The sequence below is a fragment of the Balearica regulorum genome, chromosome 1 (genome assembly GCF_011004875.1).
Source record: "Balearica regulorum gibbericeps isolate bBalReg1 chromosome 1, bBalReg1.pri, whole genome shotgun sequence".
Classification (NCBI taxonomy): Eukaryota; Metazoa; Chordata; class Aves; order Gruiformes; family Gruidae; genus Balearica; species Balearica regulorum.
Window position 1 is genome coordinate 87129579 of NC_046184.1, and position 23884 is coordinate 87153462.

At 41.4% G+C, this 23884-nt stretch overlaps 1 protein-coding gene across 1 annotated transcript in view; it reads left to right on the forward strand.

Moving 5' to 3' along the window:
• TBX15 (T-box transcription factor 15) overlaps positions 1 to 23884 on the forward strand; it is a 99603-nt gene that overhangs the window by 58656 nt on the left and 17063 nt on the right. The window contains exons 2-6 of the mRNA XM_075764432.1: positions 913 to 1126; positions 10966 to 11067; positions 12826 to 12997; positions 13355 to 13522; positions 16273 to 16337. Coding sequence (XP_075620547.1) covers positions 913 to 1126; positions 10966 to 11067; positions 12826 to 12997; positions 13355 to 13522; positions 16273 to 16337 — 721 coding nt within the window. The remainder of the gene's footprint in view (positions 1 to 912; positions 1127 to 10965; positions 11068 to 12825; positions 12998 to 13354; positions 13523 to 16272; positions 16338 to 23884) is intronic.

The following is a 23884-nucleotide window of genomic DNA, read 5'->3' on the forward strand; positions in this document are numbered from 1 at the left end:
GGCCTACTTTATGAGAGCTAGGACCCTATATATACCACATCCACCTAATCCATACATGAGATATTTTTTCTAAGAAATGGCCATCTGACTCAACATGTCAACCTGGACTTTTAAACTAGTTGAACCTCACTTTTTTGTTGGCTTGCTTATTTTTTGAGCATGCCTTCTTCTTCTTCTCCCCCATAGAGTTGGTTGTCTCATGTGCTCTTTTCTACAGTTTGCTTCAATTGCTTTCCTTGGTAACACATTCCATATGTTTGCTATCATCTCCCCTTTTTGTCCTTCAGTAGCCTAGAGCATTTTCCTCACCAAAAGCTGAACAGTTATTTTCCCGGGAAATATCATTGTTCCAAAAAAATATATTATAGGAGCAAATAAAACACATTTCCAAAATGGTACTGCCAAATAACAAAATAATAAAAAAAAGCTCATTATTTTTGATGACAAGTATATTAAAAGGAAAAAAATGTGTTGTTTAAAAATAACCAAGTCTTCAATAGTAGTGCGGGAGGATATTCAATTAAATGGAATGTAGTTTTCCAGTGAGCCCATCTAATCTTGGATTGAAACTATGGGTTGAATTATTATTTTTTTTATTTCTATTTTTTCATCTGTATTTTGTACTCCATTCCCAGCATTATGGTGATGTTTGTTACTATTTATATTTTATGTTGAGGGTCCTTTTTTCAGCTGTCTCTAAAACTTTACAAAAATGCCAGATGTCATGTTGGAAACCCAAAGCCCCAAATCAGGCCATAAATCACAACAAACCATAAATATATATGTGTGTGTGTGTGTGTATGGCCATTGTACTGTTCTTTAGCACTTCCCTTGTTGGCTTTCCTCTTCCCTCCCTTTACCACTCGCAGCAGGTAGAACCGAATTGTCTTACCTGGTGTGTTTACTTTGCAGACTCAGAGCAGAGCACTGGGTCAGACACAGAGGTGCTGGCAGAAAGGACGTCCTGCTCATTTGGCTCCCATTCTGACCTTACATCTGGTGGCTCAGGCCCTCAGCCTCCTCCACCTTCATCCATGGAAGAGATCCAAGTAGAGCTGCAGTGTGCTGACCTCTGGAAAAGATTTCATGACATTGGGACAGAGATGATCATCACAAAAGCAGGCAGGTAAGATATCTCTGGCTTTCTGTCCAGTTAAAAAACCAGATCATAACAAAACAAATATTTTTTTTTTTTTTTAAGAAAAAGAGAACATTTTTCCTTCTTGATAAGCCAAAGGAATAAATATGCAGGAAAAATTAAATGGCTGTCAGAGTTTCACAGCTGTATCTCCTACTAGCTTTCTTAAGACAGGTCAAGTTGTTTCATATTACTGCTTGAATCAGTAGCTCCAAAGGAGAACTGGCAGCTGCAGGAAACTGTTGAGTGTAGCCTTTCCTCTGAGCAAATAAATCAGGAAATTATCATTGTGCTGTTGGCTGTAGTGAATTTAAGATGAGTTATGAATTTGGGCATAAGCCATTTGAGTTTCCTTTCAAGTTTCAATAGCACTTCATAAGCCAGTTGATTTAATCTCAAATATAGTGAAATTCAAACTCACCTTTGCACAAAATGAATGTCTTCCTGCAGTTCTAAATAGATAAAATGTTAATGATTTCCTGTATCAAAAATCTGCAGGCTTAACATTTCCCTCTGCTATTGCAGCTGATACCATGTCAGTTGACATTAGGAAGAGCCACTAATAAGCCAGATTTTTTTAAAAATTAAAAACTCACCCTGCTGTGCCATTAGCCAAAGGTAAGAACATCATTGCTGTCTACTGGCTAGAAATCTGTTCACCAAAACACAACTTGAAACTAGCTGTAAATTTCTAGATCCCTCAAACTATAAACGATCCCAGATTTTTAGACAAGTTTGCGTTGACGTAATGTTTCTTACTTCCACCTAATGATGTTTTAATTCCGATTAATGCTGTGAAAAAGGAAGTCAGCACCATGGACAGAGCCAATTAAAGCGAACAAGCCACGTGACTGTCCCAGGAGCTGTTCTGCCCCTTCCGCAGGCAGGCAGAAGAGAATATTTCCCAAGTTTGGGGGAAAAACCATGGTGTTCAATTGTTTATAATTTTGTTTCATCTCTGTGCTCTCAGAATTTGTGAGAACAGCTAGACTTGTTGTTCTATGTTCTTGTGAAGTTAGCACTATTGCTCTGTAGCTCCAGGAAGTCCAGATAATTTGAGGAGAGCTGTATTGGACAAACAACTCAGATAATCCCTGAAGAAGATTATTGGAACCAGATTAGCTTCTGATTTTAGATACACGATCTCATTGGCACAGGAACCATCTTGCATCAGTACAGATTGGGCTGCTGTTTTGGCCCTTCTGCCTCAAATGGAAGAGGCAAAGTAACTGGAATTACAACACTTGCTATTATGCAACAACTTTTCTCTAGAGGTGTCAAAGCAGATTCAGAGAAAATTATTATTATCCTTTTTCATACCGGTTGAAATTGAGACCTAAAAAGATTAAGTGATCTGTCCAGCATCATTAAATACAACACTGGAAGAAGCAAGTTTCTTGCTTCTGACTTTGTTGCCCTGATGCCTGGGCCATGCTGTCTCAGAAAATTAAAATAATATATTGTTACCTGTTGAATTAACTATAATTAATTCTCTTATGATACATGGAGTAGATAGATAGACTTAACAGCACCATACATATCTTGAAGCCCACCAACACCAGTGAACACTAAAATGCCCAGAGGTTAGTGGTATGAAGATGATCTCAGCAGCTCACACATTTCTGATTGAAGAAGCTGACCTTTCTGGGATCTTAAAAAGCCATACCCTGATTACAGGGTTTCTTAAAAAAAGTCACCAAAAAAGTTGCAACATCAACGCTACTGCAATTTTGCAAATAGTTCAACACAACTTCTCACAAAAGCCTTAAGAACATTGGCAGGGGTCCGGGAGAAAGAAGCATTCTTGGAAAAAACCACACTGAAATATTCTGGGGACATATCACATAATGAAATTAAATACTTTGGATCGGTTAAAAAAATGATAAATTTCTATTTGGTCAGACTGATGCACACATACGAAAAAGATTCTGTAGTTCCTTGGAAGTTTTAAGGAAATTACAATATTGAATACATTGCAGTTTTTAAAGAAAAAACACATCTTTTTTTTAAAAAAATTGTTATCTACTGTCTTCAAGCTATACACTTTTATTTGTTGTTTGGAACTGTTTGAAGTATGTATTTTGACACTTTTGATACAAAACTATTGTTCTAACATTTATGAATTGAAATGTTTCATGTCAGCAATGGTTCATGGAGCTTGCCATTTGTGTTGCCTTTCTGACAAATACAGCTTCCCACATCACGTATCATCATAACAAACAATAGATACATATCCCTAATTACATTGTAATAAAAGGAAGCTGATTAAGAATTATTGTGAGATGTGCATAGTTCCTTCCATGTGGGTACATGATGCAGCTGAACTACAATTCCAGTGAAGCATCATGCCAGGCAAAATGAGCCCCATTTAGTGAAGAAGCATCCCAAACCAAAACATTCAGATTCACTTCCCATGCCTGTTTTTCTTCTCTTTGCTTCTACCTGGCCCCAAGTGAAAAAGAAAAAGAAAAAGAAAAAGAAAAAGAAAAAGAAAAAGAAAAGGAAAGGAAAGGAAAGGAAAGGAAAGGAAAGGAAAGGAAAGGAAAGGAAAGGAAAGGAAAGGAAAGGAAAGGAAAGGAAAGGAAAGGAAAGGAAAGGAAAGGAAAGGAAAGGAAAGGAAAGGAAAGGAAAGGAAAGGAAAGGAAAGGAAAGGAAAGGAAAGGAAAGGAAAGGAAAGAAAAAAAAGAAAAGAAAAGAAAAGAAAAGAAAAGAAAAGAAAAGAAAAGAAAAGAAAAGAAAAGAAAAGAAAAGAAAAGAAAAGAAAAGAAAAGAAAAGAAAAGAAAAGAAAAGAAAAGAAAAGAAAAGAAAAGAAAAGAAAAGAAAAGAAAAGAAAAGAAAAGAAAAGAAAAGAAAAGAAAAGAAAAGAAAAGTTTTTATTTTGGCTCAATGATTTTGGTTTTCATATTTTGGAGGAGAGACCTCTACGCTCTGGGGTAAACCTTAGTTGGTCTCCATTTTCTGATGAAATATCTCTTTCCCTATTTATGCAGCTGTTAGAGGTGTTTAACAGCACATGTTACGAAAGAACAGAAACCCTAACTTTATGTTAAGGACTCAAAAAATATGTATGTTGATTATTTTTAGTAGGGAATAGATGTAGGGAAACCTGTAAGGACTGTAAAGAATATTTCTCTTTCCAAGATTTTTTTCTGTGAGGCCATTAATAGTATTCTCAAGTGCCTTTGCAAGTTCCAGTCTTGATAATTTTTCCACTTAGGAAAGACCATGTACCACAATACAGAGTCATAACTTACTGTGCAAATCATATATTCTTTATATTCCTAAATAATATTCTTTCTCCCTGAAAGGAGATGCTTATCATTACTTGAGTGCTGATGGCCAACTGGCTCCTCACTGGCTGTTCACTCAAAATCTATATAGCTACTAAATATATGTATTTTTTCTGATTGATAATGTTCTGCTCCAGAAGTGATATTAACAATATTGGAGGGAATTTTTTTTTTTCTGCTGACTACATTTCTAGGTTAACCATTGCAAAGCATAATGAAAAGCTGGGCAGTTTCTTTAGGTAGCACATCTGTTTATTGGGGATGGTCTTTATGATAAAATTCACAAATTAAACCTCCCGGGTTAAACATTTTTCTTTCAGAGAGGATGTTTCTATGATGGGTGAGAGCTGAGGCTAGCAGTCTTGTTTCTCCATATGGGATACATGATATATGATGCATCCCATAGATTAGACTGTATGATTTCTGACAAAAATAGCAAAACCAGTGTTATTTCCTGAGGATTTCCTACTACTTATTGAAATTGTGAGAGACGCACAAGTTCTTCCTTCCCCAGGGAAAATTTTGCTCTTCTTGTTGCTTTCTCTTTGGAAACCCTGTTTGAGTGCTGCAAGGCCTTCTTGTTTTGAAAGCCTTTATAATTACAGACTCAGTTGCCTATAACTACATCTGCTCCTTAATTTCCTATGACTCGTAAGGCACTGCTTGGTTCCTGCCTGACCCCACAATCTCTTTTTGCTCTTACTTTGTAATGCTAGTTTCTAACCTATGTTCTCATTTCAAATGTATTTCTGGAACTATATCCTGCCTAGGTCAGGCCTACTACACTATTTAACTTTCAGAGTCCCACTCCCACTCACATTTAATTCTGCTTTATTTTTTCTTTTCTTGACGCTATATTTATAGATGTCTTTTTTTGTCTGTTTCCATAAACCTACTTCAGTCCTCTTAGAACTTTTCCTTTCCAGAAGAAAGAATGTTGTTGTTCAGAATTTAATAAAATACTTATAACAAGACTCCTTTGTTCTTTGTGCAAAAGATGCAAATGGCTTTCTGTCAGCTGCAGAGCATTCAAATCTGCAATCTCCTTTATCTCTTTTTTGTTTGAAATCCAACCTTAGACTCTGTACAAAATAAAATAAATTCAACTTAAGCCCCAAGTCATACTGATCTAAGCAACTAGTCCTAAAACCACATGTAACTCTTTTTTTCTGCTCTCCTTCACCAATGGTGATCACACATGTACCCTGGAAACATCAGCAGAGGAATTTGAATCCCTCCCCACACCCCTACAATCTCTACCTAAGGTCCGTGGTCACCGGAGCTGCAGGGGTAACAGTTCACCACTGCATGGAAGTGCTGCCTAAGGGGGGAAGCAATCTGCACTTATTACTGGGGACGGGTACACTATAAAGAGTGCTTGGAGTCCTGCTCCAAGGGAAGCGCTGCCTACTGTTTGTGGGGGTGGTTATACGAGTGTGACCACGCACAGAAGCACAGCCAGGAGGTATTCCTCTGGGGACTCAGGTTCTGTCTGACACAGAGCCAGCATTTCTTCTCAACAATGAGGGAAATGATCTCATCTGTCATATCATAGTTATCATATCTGTACCGCTGGATGGCTCAAACCTGGGTGCTGAGGCAGCTCTCAGTAATAAGAGTGGAAAAAACCAGCAGTGAGTGGAACAGGTGACTTTGTCCTCTCCTGACTCCTCTGTGCCTCCTGATAGGTTAAATTGTATTTTGTCTGGAGTTTCTTTGCCTCCCTGAAACTGTGAGTCTGAGTTGTTTGAAACGTGTACTTAGGGCTGTTTACATTACTGAATGGGGTTTTTTTTTTTTATTTCCAGTGGAAGGAAGGAAAGGCTCTATAGTGCTCTTCAGTTTGAAACAGAAGTGGGGATTTTGTTGCAAAGCTCTGTTGCTGTTGAAGGGGCACGTGAGAGGACTCTTCAGAGCGAGCTGTCAGGCTACAGCTACCACACTGCTGCCCAGAGGTCCTGGCCCAGTGGGCCAGATAAGCTTCCTCCAGCTTCCAGAAAAATGTTCCCTTTGGGAGCTACTGAGAAGATCTGCTGGGCTCCCTCTCCCTTGTAAACAATAAATCCTCTTGCTCCCAAACCCCGCCCTCAGCCTTTGCTCTCAACACAAACATGATCCCACACTGCAGAGGGAAACAGAAAGGCATTCCTCTGTCCTTCCCTTCCCTTCCCTTCCCTTCCCTTCCCTTCCCTTCCCTTCCCTTCCCTTCCCTTCCCTTCCCTTCCCTTCCCTTCCCTTCCCTTCCCTTCCCTTCCCTTCCCTTCCCTTCCCTTCCCTTCCCTTCCCTTCCCTTCCCTTCCCTTCCCTTCCCTTCCCTTCCCTTCCCTTCCCTTCCCTTCCCTTCCCTCCCCTTCCCTTCCCTCCCTCACTTTCACTTCTCACAGGTTTGTTTTTATAAAGAAATATACGTTTGGCACTGGTCTTAAATGCAAGGAAATAAGAGGTATAAAACAGCAGTGATAACTTCAGGCTGCCCTGTGAACTCATGCACATAGTAAACACCGTGCACACTTAATCTGCAAATCTAAATCAGATTATTTTGCAGGGTTTCTCAGTCAGATTTTTTTATGACTGGGAAATGACTACTTTGTCTGTTACTGTCAATAGACAAATTGTCTTTTGCTACAATTGAAGAGCACATCCCTTAATTTTAGGGTTTGCATTTAGCAGATGTCACCCTTAAGCAAATCTAATCTAAGTTGTTGTTTACATAGTGTATAAATCATTACACTAAAAAGTCATGAAAACTGTACAGTAAATTGTGTCAGTCCTTGTAAACTCTCATCTGACTTCTGCTCACTAAGCTGTCTGTACAGAAGTATTTCCAATGTCTGAAGAGCTTTGAGGAATTGCATTTGTGTTTTGAGACAACCTGCCAGGTACCTTTAAATTTCTTATCCCCTAATGGGGAATTGCCCTCTTTAAAGCTAAACTGTCAAACAGAGAATGAATTTATGTTGGAAGGGATCTTTGGAGCTCATCTGGCCCATGCCTCCACTCAGAGCAGGCCAACTTTGAAGACAGATCCAACCTGACCCAAGCTTCACCTGTGCTGGTTCAAGGGGTAGGGATAAGAGTTGGAACCTTGAGAGACCTAAGGGTTAGAAACTGAAGCTTTATGCTACTGGGAAAAAAAAAATCCAGTTTGGGGATATACCTGTGATCCTCCTTCTTTAAACAGTTTTCACAAAGGAAAATTGAGCTATATCTTTATGTTAAATGAAAATTTTAAACAACAACAAAAAAATTATGCTGGTTGCCATGTTGCAACTACTTCTTTCTATTGCTGAAAGTTCCCAAACATGGTTCTTAATATCAGTACACTACTGTGCTGGCAAATACTATTTTAATCAGGTTTTAGAGATCTTTATATATAATCACCAATTTTCTTCACAGTGAGAGTTTCATAAACCTCATTGTTGTTATTGAAGGAGAGAGGAATTCAGTAGACTGAGGCACATGGCTGTTACAAAAATGCTTTTCAATACACTTCTAAGTGGTCCTAAAATAATTGTATTAACTTATTTCGTATCACATCATATTTCCCCTAAAAGGGTACTGTGTGTAAGTTCACAGTCTAAATTTAGGACGACTGTTTTCCTGCTGAGTGGCAAAGCTAACATATAAATAACTTGATCATCCCAAACTGTTGTTGATATAAAACCTCCTCCTAAACTATATCAGATGTCATCACGTGCTCCCTATGAAAACAGACAGCCTTCGTGTCTGTAGCTGCCGACTATAAAGCTAGCTGGTATCTTTCTAGACGAAAGCCTCTTGACTGTATATTAATACAGCCATATTCAAACGGCCTGAGTTCCTTCCAAACCTTTGAACCTCCAGTTTTCTATAGAGTTGGTGCCTCCAGGGGGGCAAGAGCCCACCAAGAGGAACATGGAAGCACAGGGACTTAACCAGGATTACACCCCAGCACCTCCCTAAGATGCTACTGTTTGCCTCTGCCTTTTGCATTTTCCCCTTTCCACGCAGCAGTGCTGCTGGAGACCTGCTGTGACAGTTCCAGGCCACATCCTTATGGCAAAGAAACCTGAGTTACTTTTACACCCACAGAAAAAGAAAACCAGTAATAATTTACAAAACTTTAAAAGTACACTTAAACCTTAGAGAAAGCATTGGGATCAGCCGAGCTTTCTCCAACCATTTTAGAGATTAGCCTCTAAGCCTGTTCAATGGTCTGTGGTAATCTTTTACATGGTATTTCATAAGCAAACAACCCCATAGGCTACACTGCAACTTTACACGGGGCTACAGATTTGGAGAGAGCTTCTTGGAACACACAGCATTCAGTTTTCCCAATACAGTGCACAGACTTAGACCCAAAGAGACTCAGATCTAATCCTGGGTTTCTCATCAACCCTCTGAAACATGACCTACCTCTTAAGCTGCTCCCAAGCCACCTCTCTCCAATTAAGGAGAGCTGGATTGTAAAATGCCACATCCTGTACCCATTTGGCTTGGCAGATTTAATGAGCCATTGTGGTGGAAACAAGGTATTGCCCTCAAGCCACCACAGATTAATGCATTATTCCTCTCCCCCCCAAATTGTTCAACCAGCAAACTCGCACCATCCGTTGCACAAATCTGCTCTCTCCTTGAAGGATTAATGCAGACAATTTTTCTGACAGTTTTATGTCTCTCATAACTCTGGTTAGCTGTGCTCTGGCAGCTGTGGGGTGGTGCTCTCCCTGCCCCCCCACAATAAATGCCCTTTTTCAAGGCAGATGCAGTTACTAACAGGTCAGAATTTTCCTTCTCTGTGGCCTTAGATGGAAGAGCTGTGGGTAGGGCGAAGGCTGAGCACCAACCTCCTCCTTCACACCTTCTGCAAGTGGGTATATGAGGCTGGGATAGGAAAGAATAAAATCGTTTCTCATGGCCACATCCCTTCAGTGCAAATGATTAGAGACATGTTTGGAGATGCTGACATAAACTTTCCTGTTTTCTTCCTCCTCTAGACTGTGTCCACTGGTAACACTTTGAGAAACAGAAATTTTGGGAGGAGATTTACATCTTCTTCCCTGACATTTCACTAGTCCTCACTAGTTAGAAAGTGTCACAATGGTTTCTAGGGGATGGCCCCTAGAAACAGTGGACAAACATTTCTTGTACACTTTTCCACAATTGTGGCATTTGGATTTTAAATTCCCCTTCAATATCCTCCTTCCATCCAAACCACCCTCATTCCATAAGGCTATATCTACTTATCACAGGAGCAGAATGTAATTTCTGAGCATCCAGTACTTTCAGAGTTTCTCCTACCAAAACTCCGTATCTTCTGGGCAGAAGCCATGCAACTGAGTAATACCATCCCGTAGGGCCTCAGTTCAAGGTTTTCCTAGATAAGGTCTGAGAAGCCACTCAAGTAGAGCTCAGGCTTGAGTTAACAGTCAGTGAAACAACATGGTATTTCTTTTCGTGCTCTGCTCTGCTGCACATTTTCCTTTGCACTTCACCCAGTTCTGCTCCTCAGATTTTAGGAAGACATTAAAATACTGCATTAGTTGCAAATATAATATGGCATAAACAATTCACTCAGCACGCTGTTTGAGGGATGTGTAGAACGGCAATTGGACTGCTGGCAACCAGAAATTTTTTAAGAAGGAGAAATTATGTCGTAGCCACACTAACAGTGACATGTTTTGAAGTTAAAATTGTTCTGAGCTGTTCTCTTCTGAAATAATTGTCTAGCTACAAACACCCCCAGAACAGTGACTAATGCACAGCAGAGCTAAGCTTGTGCTCAGACAAGAAAAGAGAGGGTGGGAATTGATTCTTGCTGGTGTAAAGTTTCATAACTTGCCTATGAGGAGAAAATGCTTAAGACAGTTCTGGATCATATGTTATAGAAAAGTCAACACTTACTGAAAAGATTGCACAAAATACTATCTAGACTTCAAGGAAACCATGATGATAATGCCAGCATTTCTGTTAAATGTGAAATATATGCCTAATAAGCAGATTAATTTGAGGGACATTCTTTCTTAAATAACTATAAACATAAGGTCAAAAGGATCTTTCAGGACAATGAATTTGCTTTAAATATTACTCCAGTACTATCAAACTCCAAACTGAAATGTGATTTTATCAAAAAAAAGAACTAAAGTGATCCTGCATTTAATGTGATATGAGAGAATAATTCCAGATGGACAGCCAATGGGAAAAACAGCAAGAAGAAGGTATGCTACCATCTGAGTACTGAAATGCCTAGAGAGGAAAATTTGTGTGGAACATAACAGAACTATTTGCTAGGAGCTGGGAACAGGCAGAGTGCTTGACTGGGAGTGTGTTATTGTTACCCACCGGGAGCAGGTTATCCTGCTACCCCTTTTCTTAAGTGGAAAAAAATTCAAGATTTAAACCACAGTCTTTGCTACTGACACCAAGCTCAAAGGAATCATACCAAGAACCGGGCTGTGTAAAGTAGTGTGCTCCTGGATGTTGGAGAGGGGTCTAAGGAGCCCCTTCAGCTTCCTTATTCACCATTTTCCTCCTTATTTCTACTCTTCTTTTCCTAGGAGAATGTTTCCAGCCATGAGAGTGAAAATTACAGGCTTGGATCCCCACCAGCAGTATTATATTGCCATGGACATTGTGCCTGTGGATAACAAGAGATACAGGTAAGCTTTTTAGGTGCAGGGGTAGGAACATTGTGATAAATTAGTGTCAGGGAAAGCCTAGGAAAGACACATACCATTATACAGCATTGCAAAGGTATGCTGGAGGAGACCATGTTGATTTACACCAACATAGTTGATTTGACCACAGTTGTGAGACAAAAACCCAGAGGTTTAATCTACCCTTTTGCACTTTTGAATTGAAATCTTGCTCTTTTCGAATAGCAGTTTTTAATCAGGGAGATCCGCAGCATATATTTCACAACCGACATAATTAGCAATGACTGTCTGAGGGAATTGGTAACTGGAGTTATCAGTGGGGAGTCTGCAGCCTCTAAAACTACTTCAGCAAGAAAGGAATGGGCAAGCGGCAGCTCGGGTCTGGCCTGAACTGAATTGGGTGATTTTTGTTCTAAAAGCGTTCACTGTCCAGCCCAGCAGCCACAGGGAATATGGGCCCTGACCTACAGTAAGGAGACACTGAGAAAGCCTCTGGTGTATCTCCACCACTGAGCTGAAAGACAGGAAGAGGGGATTTCTCTGGTATTAATGGGCTCCCAATCCTAAAAAGTACTCTGGAAAACTCATGGTCCTCTGCATCCCAGAAAACTATCCAGACAGAGGTGATTTATCTATATTTATTAAAAGACCTCTGAGAGCAAGTCTTCCCCAAATAGTGTTGATAGCACCACATTTCAAGGATTCAAGAATTGATCCTCTGCTTCAAATGATAAATATTACATTTTTGCTCTCAGATTGTGCAGTGTGTTTCTCAGGAAAATGCTTTTCCTGGGAAGCATCAAGGTACTTTCTGATACTCAGCTAGATGTTTTGCCCCTTTCTTTGAGTGGTTCTGACAGCAGTAATGTAAAAAATAAATATATTGTCTTACACTTTGTTTCTGTCCTTGTTAGCTTGTGCAGCCACATAGAGCAAACTAGCAGTGAAAGGAATGGATTTTTTTTTTTTTTTTTTTTTGCATTTCTTTTGAAAATACATGAAATGAGTCATTGTTTGTAGGTGAGAAATGCAATAGCTTGGCAGAGCTGAGTAGAGACTCAATGAAGGGCAGCATAGGGCAGAACTCAGAGGTGTTAGCAGGACGGTTGGTGAAATGCCTTAGACTGAAAGAGCCACAGGACAGAAAGAAAAAAAAAAAGTGTCTAGACAAAACTGTGATAGAGAAATTTATAGCATATATAGGATGGCTTGATCAGGCACAAAAAATATTTTTTCCTCTAATATCAACATTTGCAATACTATATGGAATTTCCTATTTTGCAACATTTCAAACCAGAATTCTGTTTTATCAATTCTTCTAGTGGTATCTATTGGATTTTGCCCTTTCTGGATGAAGACACGTGTGTTTTGCACCATCTGGCATAGCAGCCAATGCAGATTTCCAGAAATTACAGGGCATTTATTAGTATTTTCAGAGAAGGCTTTGTTTACCTGTATTTTCTAGCCTCTTATTCTGGTTCAGAGAGGGTTAAGGAGTTGAGAAGGCACATGTGGCGGAGTTTTACAGGGAAAATAACTGCAAAGGTGGTTTTAATAAGGAATCAAGTCTGAACAAGTGGCTCAGGGGTAATCTGGCTTTCATTTAGAAGGTAGGAGGTTGCAATAAAGCACATTCTCCCCTGACTGCAAATGAGAGCTTGGGATGTATGCGGTAGGGTGGCAGGCAAGGGGGAGCCCTGGAAATGTTCCTCCAGTGAGTGAGTGACAATTTCCCTTATCCACCTCCCCTTCCTCTTTCAGGTATGTGTATCACAGCTCCAAGTGGATGGTGGCTGGCAATGCTGACTCCCCAGTGCCCCCGAGGGTTTACATCCACCCTGACTCGCTGGCTTCTGGAGACACCTGGATGAGGCAGGTGGTCAGTTTTGACAAGCTCAAGCTGACCAACAACGAGCTTGATGATCAAGGCCATGTAAGTTAGGAGCTAGTCCTGGTGCCTACTGTCTCAGACTCGTAAGGGTGATGCTGCTGCTCTGATGCTCCTGTGTTGTGCTGGGCATGCCTGCCTGCAGTCACTCTCCAGAGTTACGGAGCTGCTTTTCCCTACTTCAGTGCTTTTCTTCAAAATGTTGCATGATCCTATAAAGCAATAGATCCCCCTTCTCCCTGTACATAGCACAAACTTCATCTCATGCATGCTTGTGTAAGAAAAGAGTGGTTTTCTTCATGTTAGCTCTTACTCTATCCCTGCTTCCTTGTACATCTGGATGTAGTGTAGAATATTTGGAAAAAAAAAAATCTTTCCCTTCTCCTTCTGTTCTCTCTTCAGATAATCTTGCATTCAATGCATAAGTACCAGCCCCGTGTTCATGTTATCCGCAAGGATTTCAGCAGTGATCTTTCTCCTACAAAACCAGTCCCTTCAGGAGATGGGGTGAAAACCTTCAACTTCCCTGAGACAGTCTTCACCACAGTGACAGCCTACCAAAATCAACAGGTAAGGCTGTGTGCCTTCAGGCTCCTTTTATGTTGGGTGTTCATAAAAATATCAGTGTGCTTTTTGTGTTTGAGACATTAACTTCTCTAAGAAACATAGCTCAAGAAGAGTGTACACTTTACAAGCTCACTGCTTTTTTTTCCTGCACAAAAAGTAAATGCTTGCTATGGGGTAGTGGGTAGACATGATGTATCTAGGCAGAAAACTATCTTGCAAATAAGGTGCCTGCATTTTTTACTGTAAAGTAAGTAGGTGAGATCAATTGTAAAGAGATGTATTGTGTTAGCTTTTCCTTGCTGCCTTGTGGTACAAACGACAGTGTCCTGTCCCCGCTCTAATTTAAGGCAGTGCAACTAGTCCAGATCTGTTATCTCGCAGAGTAAACACAAAGGGGTTTTTTCACTGCTAAAATGAAGGAAAAGTTTTAGAGAAGGGGAATCTTATCAGTTTGCTGACAAAAGAAGCCTTTGAACATAAGCAACAGTAGTCCATGTATTGCATATGAACTAAAATTCTCATGCATAATTCACATTTGATTCAGATCTTGCACGGTTCCCAGTGGAGAGTGTTACTATTGACTCCAGATATCATAAGGAAAAGATGTTGCCACAGTGGGATCCTATCTGCAGAGGCCTTGACTACTGAGCTTTGTTACTGATCTGCCTTTTTTCTCAAACAAGACTTCATGGCACCAAGAAATGTAATTTCAGTCTACACTACTGTTTGATTACAGAATTCCCTGTCTATCCCTATTTTCCCCAAAGATATGGTGTCTTTTAGAGCAAATTAATTGCTAGGAAAATGCGAGCATTTGAGAACGTAAGCACTTTAGACACCAGCAAAGAAAGGAGTTTTGGAAAGGGCTTGCTGTGGATGCCAAACATCTTGCTCCCCCTTCTCCTTCAGTGGCCAGTGAAAGCTGGTGTCCTAGTCTTTGAGAAGAATGTGACCTGCTGCTTCGCTTCTGCAGGCATGTTCATTGCACACGTTGAGAGCTCCTTATATCCACCTTTGTAGTCTCCTTATGTATCGCTCATCTACCAGAATTCTCAGGGATTCCCATTAGCCTTCATGCAACCTCTGTCACGCTTTGGGCTCAGTGTGCTCCTCTTCTCTTGTTTGCGTACATATGCAACATCTGTGCTTCTGGAAAATGACTTCATGAACTCAGTGGATATCATTATATTTAGTATTCTTGGACTGAGGGACAGACCCATGTCAAAACAGCTTAGGGCAAATTGTAATATTTAGCCAATCTGTAAAAATTGTGAATTGTTACAGAGTTTTTATTTTGCAACATAAAAGAGAGGGCACACGTGCTGACAGTGCTCCCATGATTGCTTTTGGATACCCACTCCTAACTTTTTCTCAGTCTGGTCCCCTTGAATTGACTTAAATCAGGATCCAAAATGCATCAACTATTCCACCAGAAAAAAAATATTGCAACACAATGCTGAGTTTGCTGTCCTTGCAGCACTGGAAATTTCCTGCCCCACTTGCCCAAACCATGTACTCCACAAACTTTTAACTGTAGACCAGGCATGGGAAGAGAATAGAGAAAGGAGAAGAAATGACAGGAAATAAGCCTGTCATTCTTCCCTAATGACTAGACCTATAAGACATAATTATTTCAACATTAAATTAATTATAGAATTAGACATAAGGTAAGAGAAGTGCTAAGGGAGGGATCTCTGTCAGGCACTGGGTCTGTAAGCCACCTCAATGTAAAGAAGCACTGAAATATCTTCCTGTCTCACTGAATTCCAAATTTTTTTGGGTTTTCCCCCACCATTTTTTTGGAGGGGGGAGGGGGGGCATTTTTATGATGCCAGTAAAGGAAATTCTGGTGGGTTGGAGAAACCTTTTCATTAAAAATAAATTTAAATGCCCTGAATCTGCCTGCCTGCCCTCCAGTGGCTGTAAAACTTTGCCTTACTGGGAGAAGCGTCTCTGGAAACAATTGTAAAATGTTAGCAAATCCACCACAGGGATTCCCTCTGCTGTAATTCCATCCTCCGCAGAACATATCTGTCTCTGTACACACAAGTCCCAGGACAGCTGCAAAGTCAGGCTAGCGGAAATTAAGTTCACAAATTAAGCTTCTGCAAAAATAGGAGCTGCATTCCAGATCTGAGGTTAATATCCAGAGTAAGGGCTTGGTTCTGACAGAAGCAAAACACCTGCAAATCCGCTTCAGATCAGTCTGTATTAAACTAGTCCCTTTTGAGCAGTTTCAGCAAAAACACCTCAAATTTGATAGGATCTGGGGCTCTCGCTCTCTTTTCACTCCAGAGACAGGGTATCCAGGACAAGGTGAGGCTGGCAGAGGGAAGCTCTCGTGCTGCACCAGGTCGGGGAGTAGCTGACAGGGAGTGTGATATCATGGGCTGCAAGGTCAGAATCTCAATATTATTATGCTTCCCTAACCACACGGCCATCGATGAGTTATAGCTCCTGGGGTTTACACCTGGGTCCAGGGTGTGCTTCTCCTTCGGGAACAGCTTCTCAGTCCCAGCTGTGCCAGGATTCCTGATGCTGCCAGGTTTCTGCCTCTGGCGCCGTTCATTTGCTAAGCAGATAATCCGCTCATGGATAGCGGAAGGGCAACTTTAATATAAGTCTGGGGAAATAAGTATGAAAGATCATTGTACAGGTAGTTTGGGCAAGAGTGGTAATCATCAGTAATTTTCATTTGTTGAAAGGAAAAAGATTTGGAGAGATCAACTAATTCTCTTTTTCTTCCTTTGTAGATCACCAGATTAAAAATTGACAGAAACCCCTTTGCTAAAGGTTTCAGAGATTCTGGAAGAAACAGGTAACAGGAGTTTGTCTGTGTTTCCTCACTGATCTCTCTCCTTCCCCTGATGAGTGTGCAAGGCATGTGTCTAAGGCTGAGGAAGGCGTTTTGTGATCTTAATTAATTTTTACAGGAGAAAATTGCTGTAGCCTAGTTCTTAGAGGAATTAGAAGGACTGTTTTACTTTGCCTAAACAGATCCAACGTATAATGATGACTTCCTTAGAAAATACTTGCCAGGTTTGCCAGTTAGACTGACTCCGATTTTTTTCAGAAGTTTCCTTCAGTGCTCCTCCTACCTCTGCCTGAATCCTGCAGTCCCATACCCTGACAGAGGGTTTTAGATATTCTTAGACAACATATCTGTAAAGACAGCTTATCATTGTCCTGCTTGACAGCATTTTTTTCTGTGATTGTATTTTTTTTTTGCTGTCATATGTTTAATTTCCTGTTCACTGCTACCTTAGTACCCCTTCTGTTACCACTACTTTCAAGGCTGTTTTCTTCTGTAAATATGTTTTGCTGTTGTTTTTTTTCCTGCTGAATAATTTATTTATTTATGCTCATTTCTATTATTTTGATGTTCCTCTGAGCTTTTCCATTTGTTGTTGAGAAACACAATTAAAACCTTCTTTAACATCTCTGATAACTTATTAGTAAACTGTTCATGTATTACTGATACGGTGCCGTAATTTCCAATGAATTAGGTAAAATAAATGAACTTGTAAATATGCTGTAGAGTTTCGTAATAAACTCAACAACTTTTCTTACTAAAATGAAGAACAGTGATAGAAAAATGGAGGACTGCAGATTGTAAAACAGATAAATAGATCACAGGCTAACACTCTGCAAAAATAATGAAAGTTGTAGGAGAGGAGACCTCGATGCTTTTGCTTGTTCTTTACTATATGTAGAGCTAGTGGAAGGGCATTTTTAAATTTTAATTTTCACAGGAAATTCCAAAACTTGCAGCACAAATGCTTGCTTTACATTAAAAGAAAAAATGAATTTCTGGTAGGTTTTCAGGATAAAAGTGCAAAAATATTCTAGTTTCAAACAATTTCAATGTCTCTCCAGTGATGTAAAATTGTTTCAATTTGTGTCGCTTAATTTTGTCAGTATTTTTATGAAAAGATTAAGTAGAACACCTTAAATATTATTCTGTTGTTAAAATATAATGTATTCTAAATAGTAAAATGGGAACTTTAATAAAAACACCTTTTGTATTAGTAAAAGACATTACAGAATAAGAAAGTCCAAACAAAAAGTTTCAACTTTTTCTGCCATTCATGAATCCAGCAAAGTGTGCAGCAGATCTAAATACTTCAGATCTAAATGATGTGGGTATCCTTTAAATCAGCATGACAAAGGCTTTCACCATTAAATTAATTATAAAATTAGACATGTATGACCAAGGTACAAGAACCCTCCAGTTGTAAAGCAAAGCTCTGAGTGTGCAGACCAGAGTGAAAGTCATGTGCATAGCCTTCATTTGCTGTCCCCATGGGCGCTGTAATTCAGTTTTTACTTGCATGCTCCTCTTGTGTGTGTTCACCAGGACCGCTACCTCATTCGTGGTTTGGTACGGGAAGCATTCAGTGAATAAGCAACTGCCCTGTGTTGCCCGCCACCCGTGTAAATGCTACACTCTCCATGATCGCAAAGAAGACATCTTACTGACCCTAGTGGTTTCCTAGCTCAGCTCCTCTGTTCTCATCTTAATGTAGCCCTGTGAAAAGATGTTACCACCCTTAATTAATTCCCGCTGTGAGCATTAGCTCTGGTACTTGAGGCATACATGACTTTTCCTCTGCTTTCCTCTCCCGTGTGGGGGAAGTAGTATGTGCTCGCTGTACAAGGTCTTCCCTGTGTGCAGAGATACAGCTGCACTGGAGGCTGGGCTTAGAATAGAGATTGATGCAGTTCCAGGTACATGGTGGGCTAGATTAACGTGGAAGGCATTAATAAGGTCCTAGCCCAGTGAATTTGGACAGTTTCCTGAAAAGGTTGGGAATTACTGATCTTTGTAGCTCATTGATTTAAGAAAGGGCAGGAAATTGCTACACGGCTGCAGCTGTGGGGAGGGCTCAGTAAGGCTCTCTGCTGATGTAAAGAGGAATTAAAATCTTTAAGGTATTACACATCAAAGAGAGCAGCCTGAGGCTTTAGGAAGAAAAAACAGGCAAAGGTATTTGCAAGCACATATAGCAGTCAGGCGCCTGCCGCACAAGCAGTGGTCTGGCTAAGGTTGCACCGCTGTTGTCAACTAGTGGAGGACACTCTTAATGCTCAGCTGCTCCCTTTAAAGAGGACACGTACCTAGATGTACACATAAGAGGGAGAAAAGCATTAAGGTCCGAGCTGTGTGTGGAAAGGACTCTCCAAATGGGACTTAACTGTGCTGGATGGCTCCTCTCCCCCTCGTGACCTTCTAATCTTATCAGGATCACTGGTCAATTGGAGTGATGATTGCGATGCTCTGGAGCCTCCCACATCCCCACAACAACTTTGGTCAGCTACAGTGCATCAGGCTGTAGCTGGAGAACAACGTCCCACTGAAAATGTAGACCTCCTTTGAAAAAGAAACAGGGTAATTTGAAAAACGGTTCATTTGTGAAGCAGGCAAGCGCAGTATATGTCCAAGAGGTTTTCTATATAAGGCTTCAAAGAAAAAAAAAAAAAGTGTGGCAGCAGCAGGGGCCAATAGAATGTCTGAGACTGCCTCGGTGCATCGTATCCCAGTGACATCGGGATACTAAATCAGAGCCATGGTTAGAGTTTGCCAGCAAATGATGGAGGAAAAAAACCCAAAACTAGAAAAAAATCCCCAGAGCATGGTGGGAGAAGAGGAACTCTTAGTCCACTTCTTCCGTAGGACATTTACTTTCTGCTTTGTGTTGAGGCTTTTCCATGAAATGGATTTTTTCCTGCACTTATTTCTTATTTTGATATTGTTTCACTGTTGTTGCCTGCTGCAGAAATTATGGCATTGACTGTTTTTAAAACTAGTTCCCCTTTAAAATCTTTCACTTCTGTCAGCTCACAACCTTCCCATATGTTTCCTTATCAGTATGTTCTGCCTTCATTAATGTGAGAGACTGCTAAAATCCTGCTGCCCTGGGGACACCCCATCATGATGTAACTGCCTGTATCCATCTGGGGAGGGATCTTTTCACAGATCCCTTCTTGGATCTCCTTCAGTTGCTTGCATGGTTGTCTCCCTTCACAGCTGAGTGCCTCAGTCCTTGTGCTGGGAGAAGGAGCAGTGAGGTATCTCAGAGGGAAGGATGCAAACAGCTCAGCAGCTGAACGCTGTTTTGCAGTCTTGGAGCACTCAAACCATGTTAACTAGTGGTGTTCAAAAATCTGGCCATCAGCCTTGATGAGTTAGGGAACTAGCCTCTGTTAGAAGGCCGAGTCTTAGCTCCCTCTTATTAGAGATTCCCGCTACATGATTTTTGGTCTCTCTTTGCTTTGTCTGCAAAAGCACGTGAAGCATCTGTAAAAGCGAAACAAGATAACTGGTCCTGGTGGTGAAAGTATACCTACATAATGTACGTATGAGGCAGGTATTACCTGGTTGCTTTTCTGAACTTCAAGACATTGAGAACCAGAGTTTTTGACATATAGAGCTCAGCTAGCCAGATGTCTGGGTAGTGAGGGTGCAGGTTTAATGCCACAGAGCCTAATTTTGGAGACTGAGTAAAGTTCATTTGACAGTGGGATGCTTGGGGGAGCTCCTTATCCAGGAGGAAGCCAGAAGGGACAACAGTCAGGAAACCCAGCAGAGTGAGGGAAGAAAAAAAACCCTAAGCTGAAGGCAAGCAACAGTGCTTTCCTTTCAGATGTGGGCAGCTGAGGTGGATAGAAGTTGTTTGTGTTGGAAATGCTCTTTGAGCTTTTGTCTAGGGTAAGAGAGCCAGGAGGGCGCTTGGAGCCAATCGTTTGGCTTCCCCAGTGAACAATGAAATGATGACCTGAATCCTGTGTGCAGCAGGAATGGCGAGGTCGGCCATATGGGATGGATTATGGAGGTGCACAGATAGCTTGTACATCTTTTTTCATTTTTCAGACAATGGAACTGTTTCATTTATTGCCTATTATTAAAACTTTATAGCACTAAAAATAAAAAAATGAATGAAAAAGAGAGAGCGAATTTTGGATACCTTTTAAAGGACTGACCTTATTAAAATAAAGCTGGCAGTGAGTCCTCTTCTGATACTTTTTTTTTTTTTTTTTACTTCCTTCATAAAGATGGTGTGAGAGGGGAGGGTTTATGGCCTGACAGACAGTTTGAAGTCAATTTTTCAGTGCCTTTCTTTGGAAGAGAAAGTGGATGCCACATGGATAATGTTCAGCGCACTTGGTACCAGCAGCCCTCACCAAAGCCCAAAAGAAGTTGCTGAGATTTCAGAAATGCTGAAAACAATTCTTTTTCTGTCAGCATTTACTGCTGTCCCAGTATTCATTGAACAGGTGGGGTTTGTTTTCCCTGTAGGGGTGGGAACACACACAGAATAGCACTTCAATATTTCTGCTGACTAGGAGAGCTTTATCTTTCTGTGCTGTGGTGGAGGTCTGGTACCACACTAATGTCATAAACTGCTATGGGAGAGAGAACTGTTAGAGTTGACAGCAATGACAGCGATGGTGTTTCTTGATTCCCAGCCCTTCACCTCACTTCCCCCCCCCCCCCCCAAAAAAAAAAAAAATCACAGGAAGAAGAAAAAAAATACATTGAAAGGTTAGGGACAGAGTTGTAAATCAGTCACACAAAGATGGTGTGCATCCTGACCCAAGCTGTTTTTGCATGGCTGCACGTTGTTCTTCTGCAATACCGCATACCTGGTGTGGTAGGTGCCTAGCAGGTTTGCACAAGAGGCTGCTGTCTCATGGATCTTGTCTGATGCATGGGAGAATCTGAAAGTTCAGTAAGGATGTGTTCTGCTTAGATGTTATTTCAAAAACACCCACAACATTTGTTCTGCACAAAGATAAAAAAAAGAAAAACCAAACCTGGAAAAGAAGCATGATCTAGTATACAGGGACCTAAATTTGTGTATAGGGGAACTAGACATAACTTTGAGGTCTGTCACCCACATACTTAGGGAGGGGGTTTTATAATGCATGTTCAACAAGTGCACACCTCTAGGGGAGTAAAGGACTCTTATTTGGGGTGGGAAGACAAAAGAGGTGAAAGAAGTGGCTTTAAACCAACTGTGGAGTTTGACATCCATTCTTCAGGTATCTGTGGCTGCAGTGCTGCTCAGAGCATTACACGGCAATCTGTGATCCAGTGAAGCCACAGTGTTGCTGCCAGCAGCTGCAGTGTGGAAAGGGGAGGGTGACAGGACCCATGTCCACAACAAAGGGGCTGTTCTAGCCCAGCTCTAGTGGTGGGTCTCTGGTGACATCCCTTCTTTCCTTGGTATTTGAGGCAGGAATAGAGCATCTTTGCAAGCTGCTCTGGTACCCTCAGTGCTGCCATTTACCCTCTGTGAGCTCACAGGCACATTGGAGTCCAGCCCCTGAAAGCAGTATATTATTCCTGTTTTACTCTTTTATGTCTTCTTTTTATTATCTCCTGACTATTCTCTTTCTTCCTTTTCTTTTAGATGTACAAATTATATGGTACTTGTGAGAACTGCATTGATACAGGGGAAAGTGGTAGACAGAGAGCTAGAAACTGAACTGTGAGTCAAGCCGAGCTGAGAAAGATGCAGAGGCAGGGCTAATAGCTTTAACCTGCCTTTTCCCTGAGCCACCTCCTGTTAGCGGTTGGGTTTTACTGGAAGGGAGTCATGAGAGCAGAGCTAGAAGTCAAATGCTGGTGCAGAGTGGGGTTATGTGCGTGGGGATCTAATGACTGAGCCAGGCCGTGTGAACACCGGTTTTAGTGAGCTGGCCTCCCTACTTCCCTGCACAATGATTGCGGCAGACGGGGAGCAGCTGGATTAGCACAGCTGGAACTTTCAGTCTGCATTTCTGGATGTATTACTCGGTTTTAATCATCAAGGCAGGTCCTTTCTACAGCAGGTCTTGTTGCATTGCAACCTGCTCAGGGCATTTTATGCCCCTTGGATATATGGTACCAGAAAGTCCTCCTTCAGTGTTTGGGCTGGGGATCACTTCATGAAGGTGCAGAAAGGTACCATTCTCTTCCCAACTGTGTGTGTCGAGAAGCAGAGGGAGTCTGAACATGTGTGGCTTTCTCACAGAGGGAGTGGAGGGAATCCTGGGGGTGGTACCATTTGTCAAAGAGCTGCTTTTGCACACAGAGTCCAGCTTAGCAGATGGGTTCACATTCTGCACTGCCTTGTTGTCTCTGAGCTCCATGAGCTGGCAGAGGCCACTGTATTAACCAAATAGTTTTGTTGTAATGTGCTCAGTGTTAGTGTGAGACTGCTATGCAGAGATGTCTTCTGTATCTACTTCTAACAGCTTAGCAGCTAATAAACACCATGCAACAACCTCTCTTCTAAACCTCCTCTTAAAATACAGAGTTTGGTTTGCCAACTCCAATGTATTTAAAGCATCTGAGCTTCCGGGGAGACTTTGGAAAGTTAACTGAGTGAGTGGAGGCACGTGCAGAAAGACATTTTCAGAAGCAAAAGGCAGCTCCAGTATCAGCTCAACATCTGATGAGAGGCTCTGGGGATGTTAGAGCCTTTTGCATTGAAAGGGGATATGTTCTCGCATTTGATGAAGCATCTCTAGTCATGTTCGGTCAGTGCAAGGGCTGTAACCTACTGCTGGAGAAGAGGCAGGGGAAGGCGAGGAACGGGGAACAGAGCAAAATGCAGCTTCCACAGAAGAGAAGCTTTCCTGCAAAGAACTCCAGGGGATTATCTTCTAAAGAACACGAGGGTCATTTCCTGATTATGCACCTATGTCCTTACTGAGCCTGTGGAATTAGAGACTGTCAGCAGAGCTAGCATTCTGTAGCAAAAATAGAAACAAATCTGAGACCCCAGCCCTTCAAGAGGAAAAGCTGTTCTCACCTGATGTTTGGCCTTTCTCTTTGGTGCTGTCTTTGCAGTGAATTAGGGACTCAAAGCAGAGAGGCCGCTGACCTTTTCATAAAAAGCCTCTTACACATTTCTAGTTGAAGTCCAAAACCAAGGAGATTCCTTTTTTAATGGCTTCCTGTAGCACTTTAGGACAGTGTCCAGAACTGGGAGGTGGCATGGAAAGGCAATTCACAAAATTTCTCTGTTTCTGTAGGCTGAATCCCAGACCTCTCTCGTTTACATGACAGCTTGCATCCACAGTGTAGAAGCCAGCTCTACGATAAAGCATGTCTGGAGGAGCTGATGGTCATGTGTTCCCTGTGAAGCAGACAGAAAGTTTGGGATGCTTGTTATAGAAAGAAAAAGGCCCTAGGAGACTGTTAGGAGTTTTTGAAATCCTGGGCTGGGGAAATTTCATTTTACTCTAGTGGCCAGCACCTGTGCGGGAAGGCTTGCTTGAGGAATTCACAGATGCCAGGGTGACCTTTTGGTGGCCGCTGGCAGCCTGTCAAGTGAGGTCAGCGCCCTCTTTCCCCGGCGCCGATACCCTTGCCAG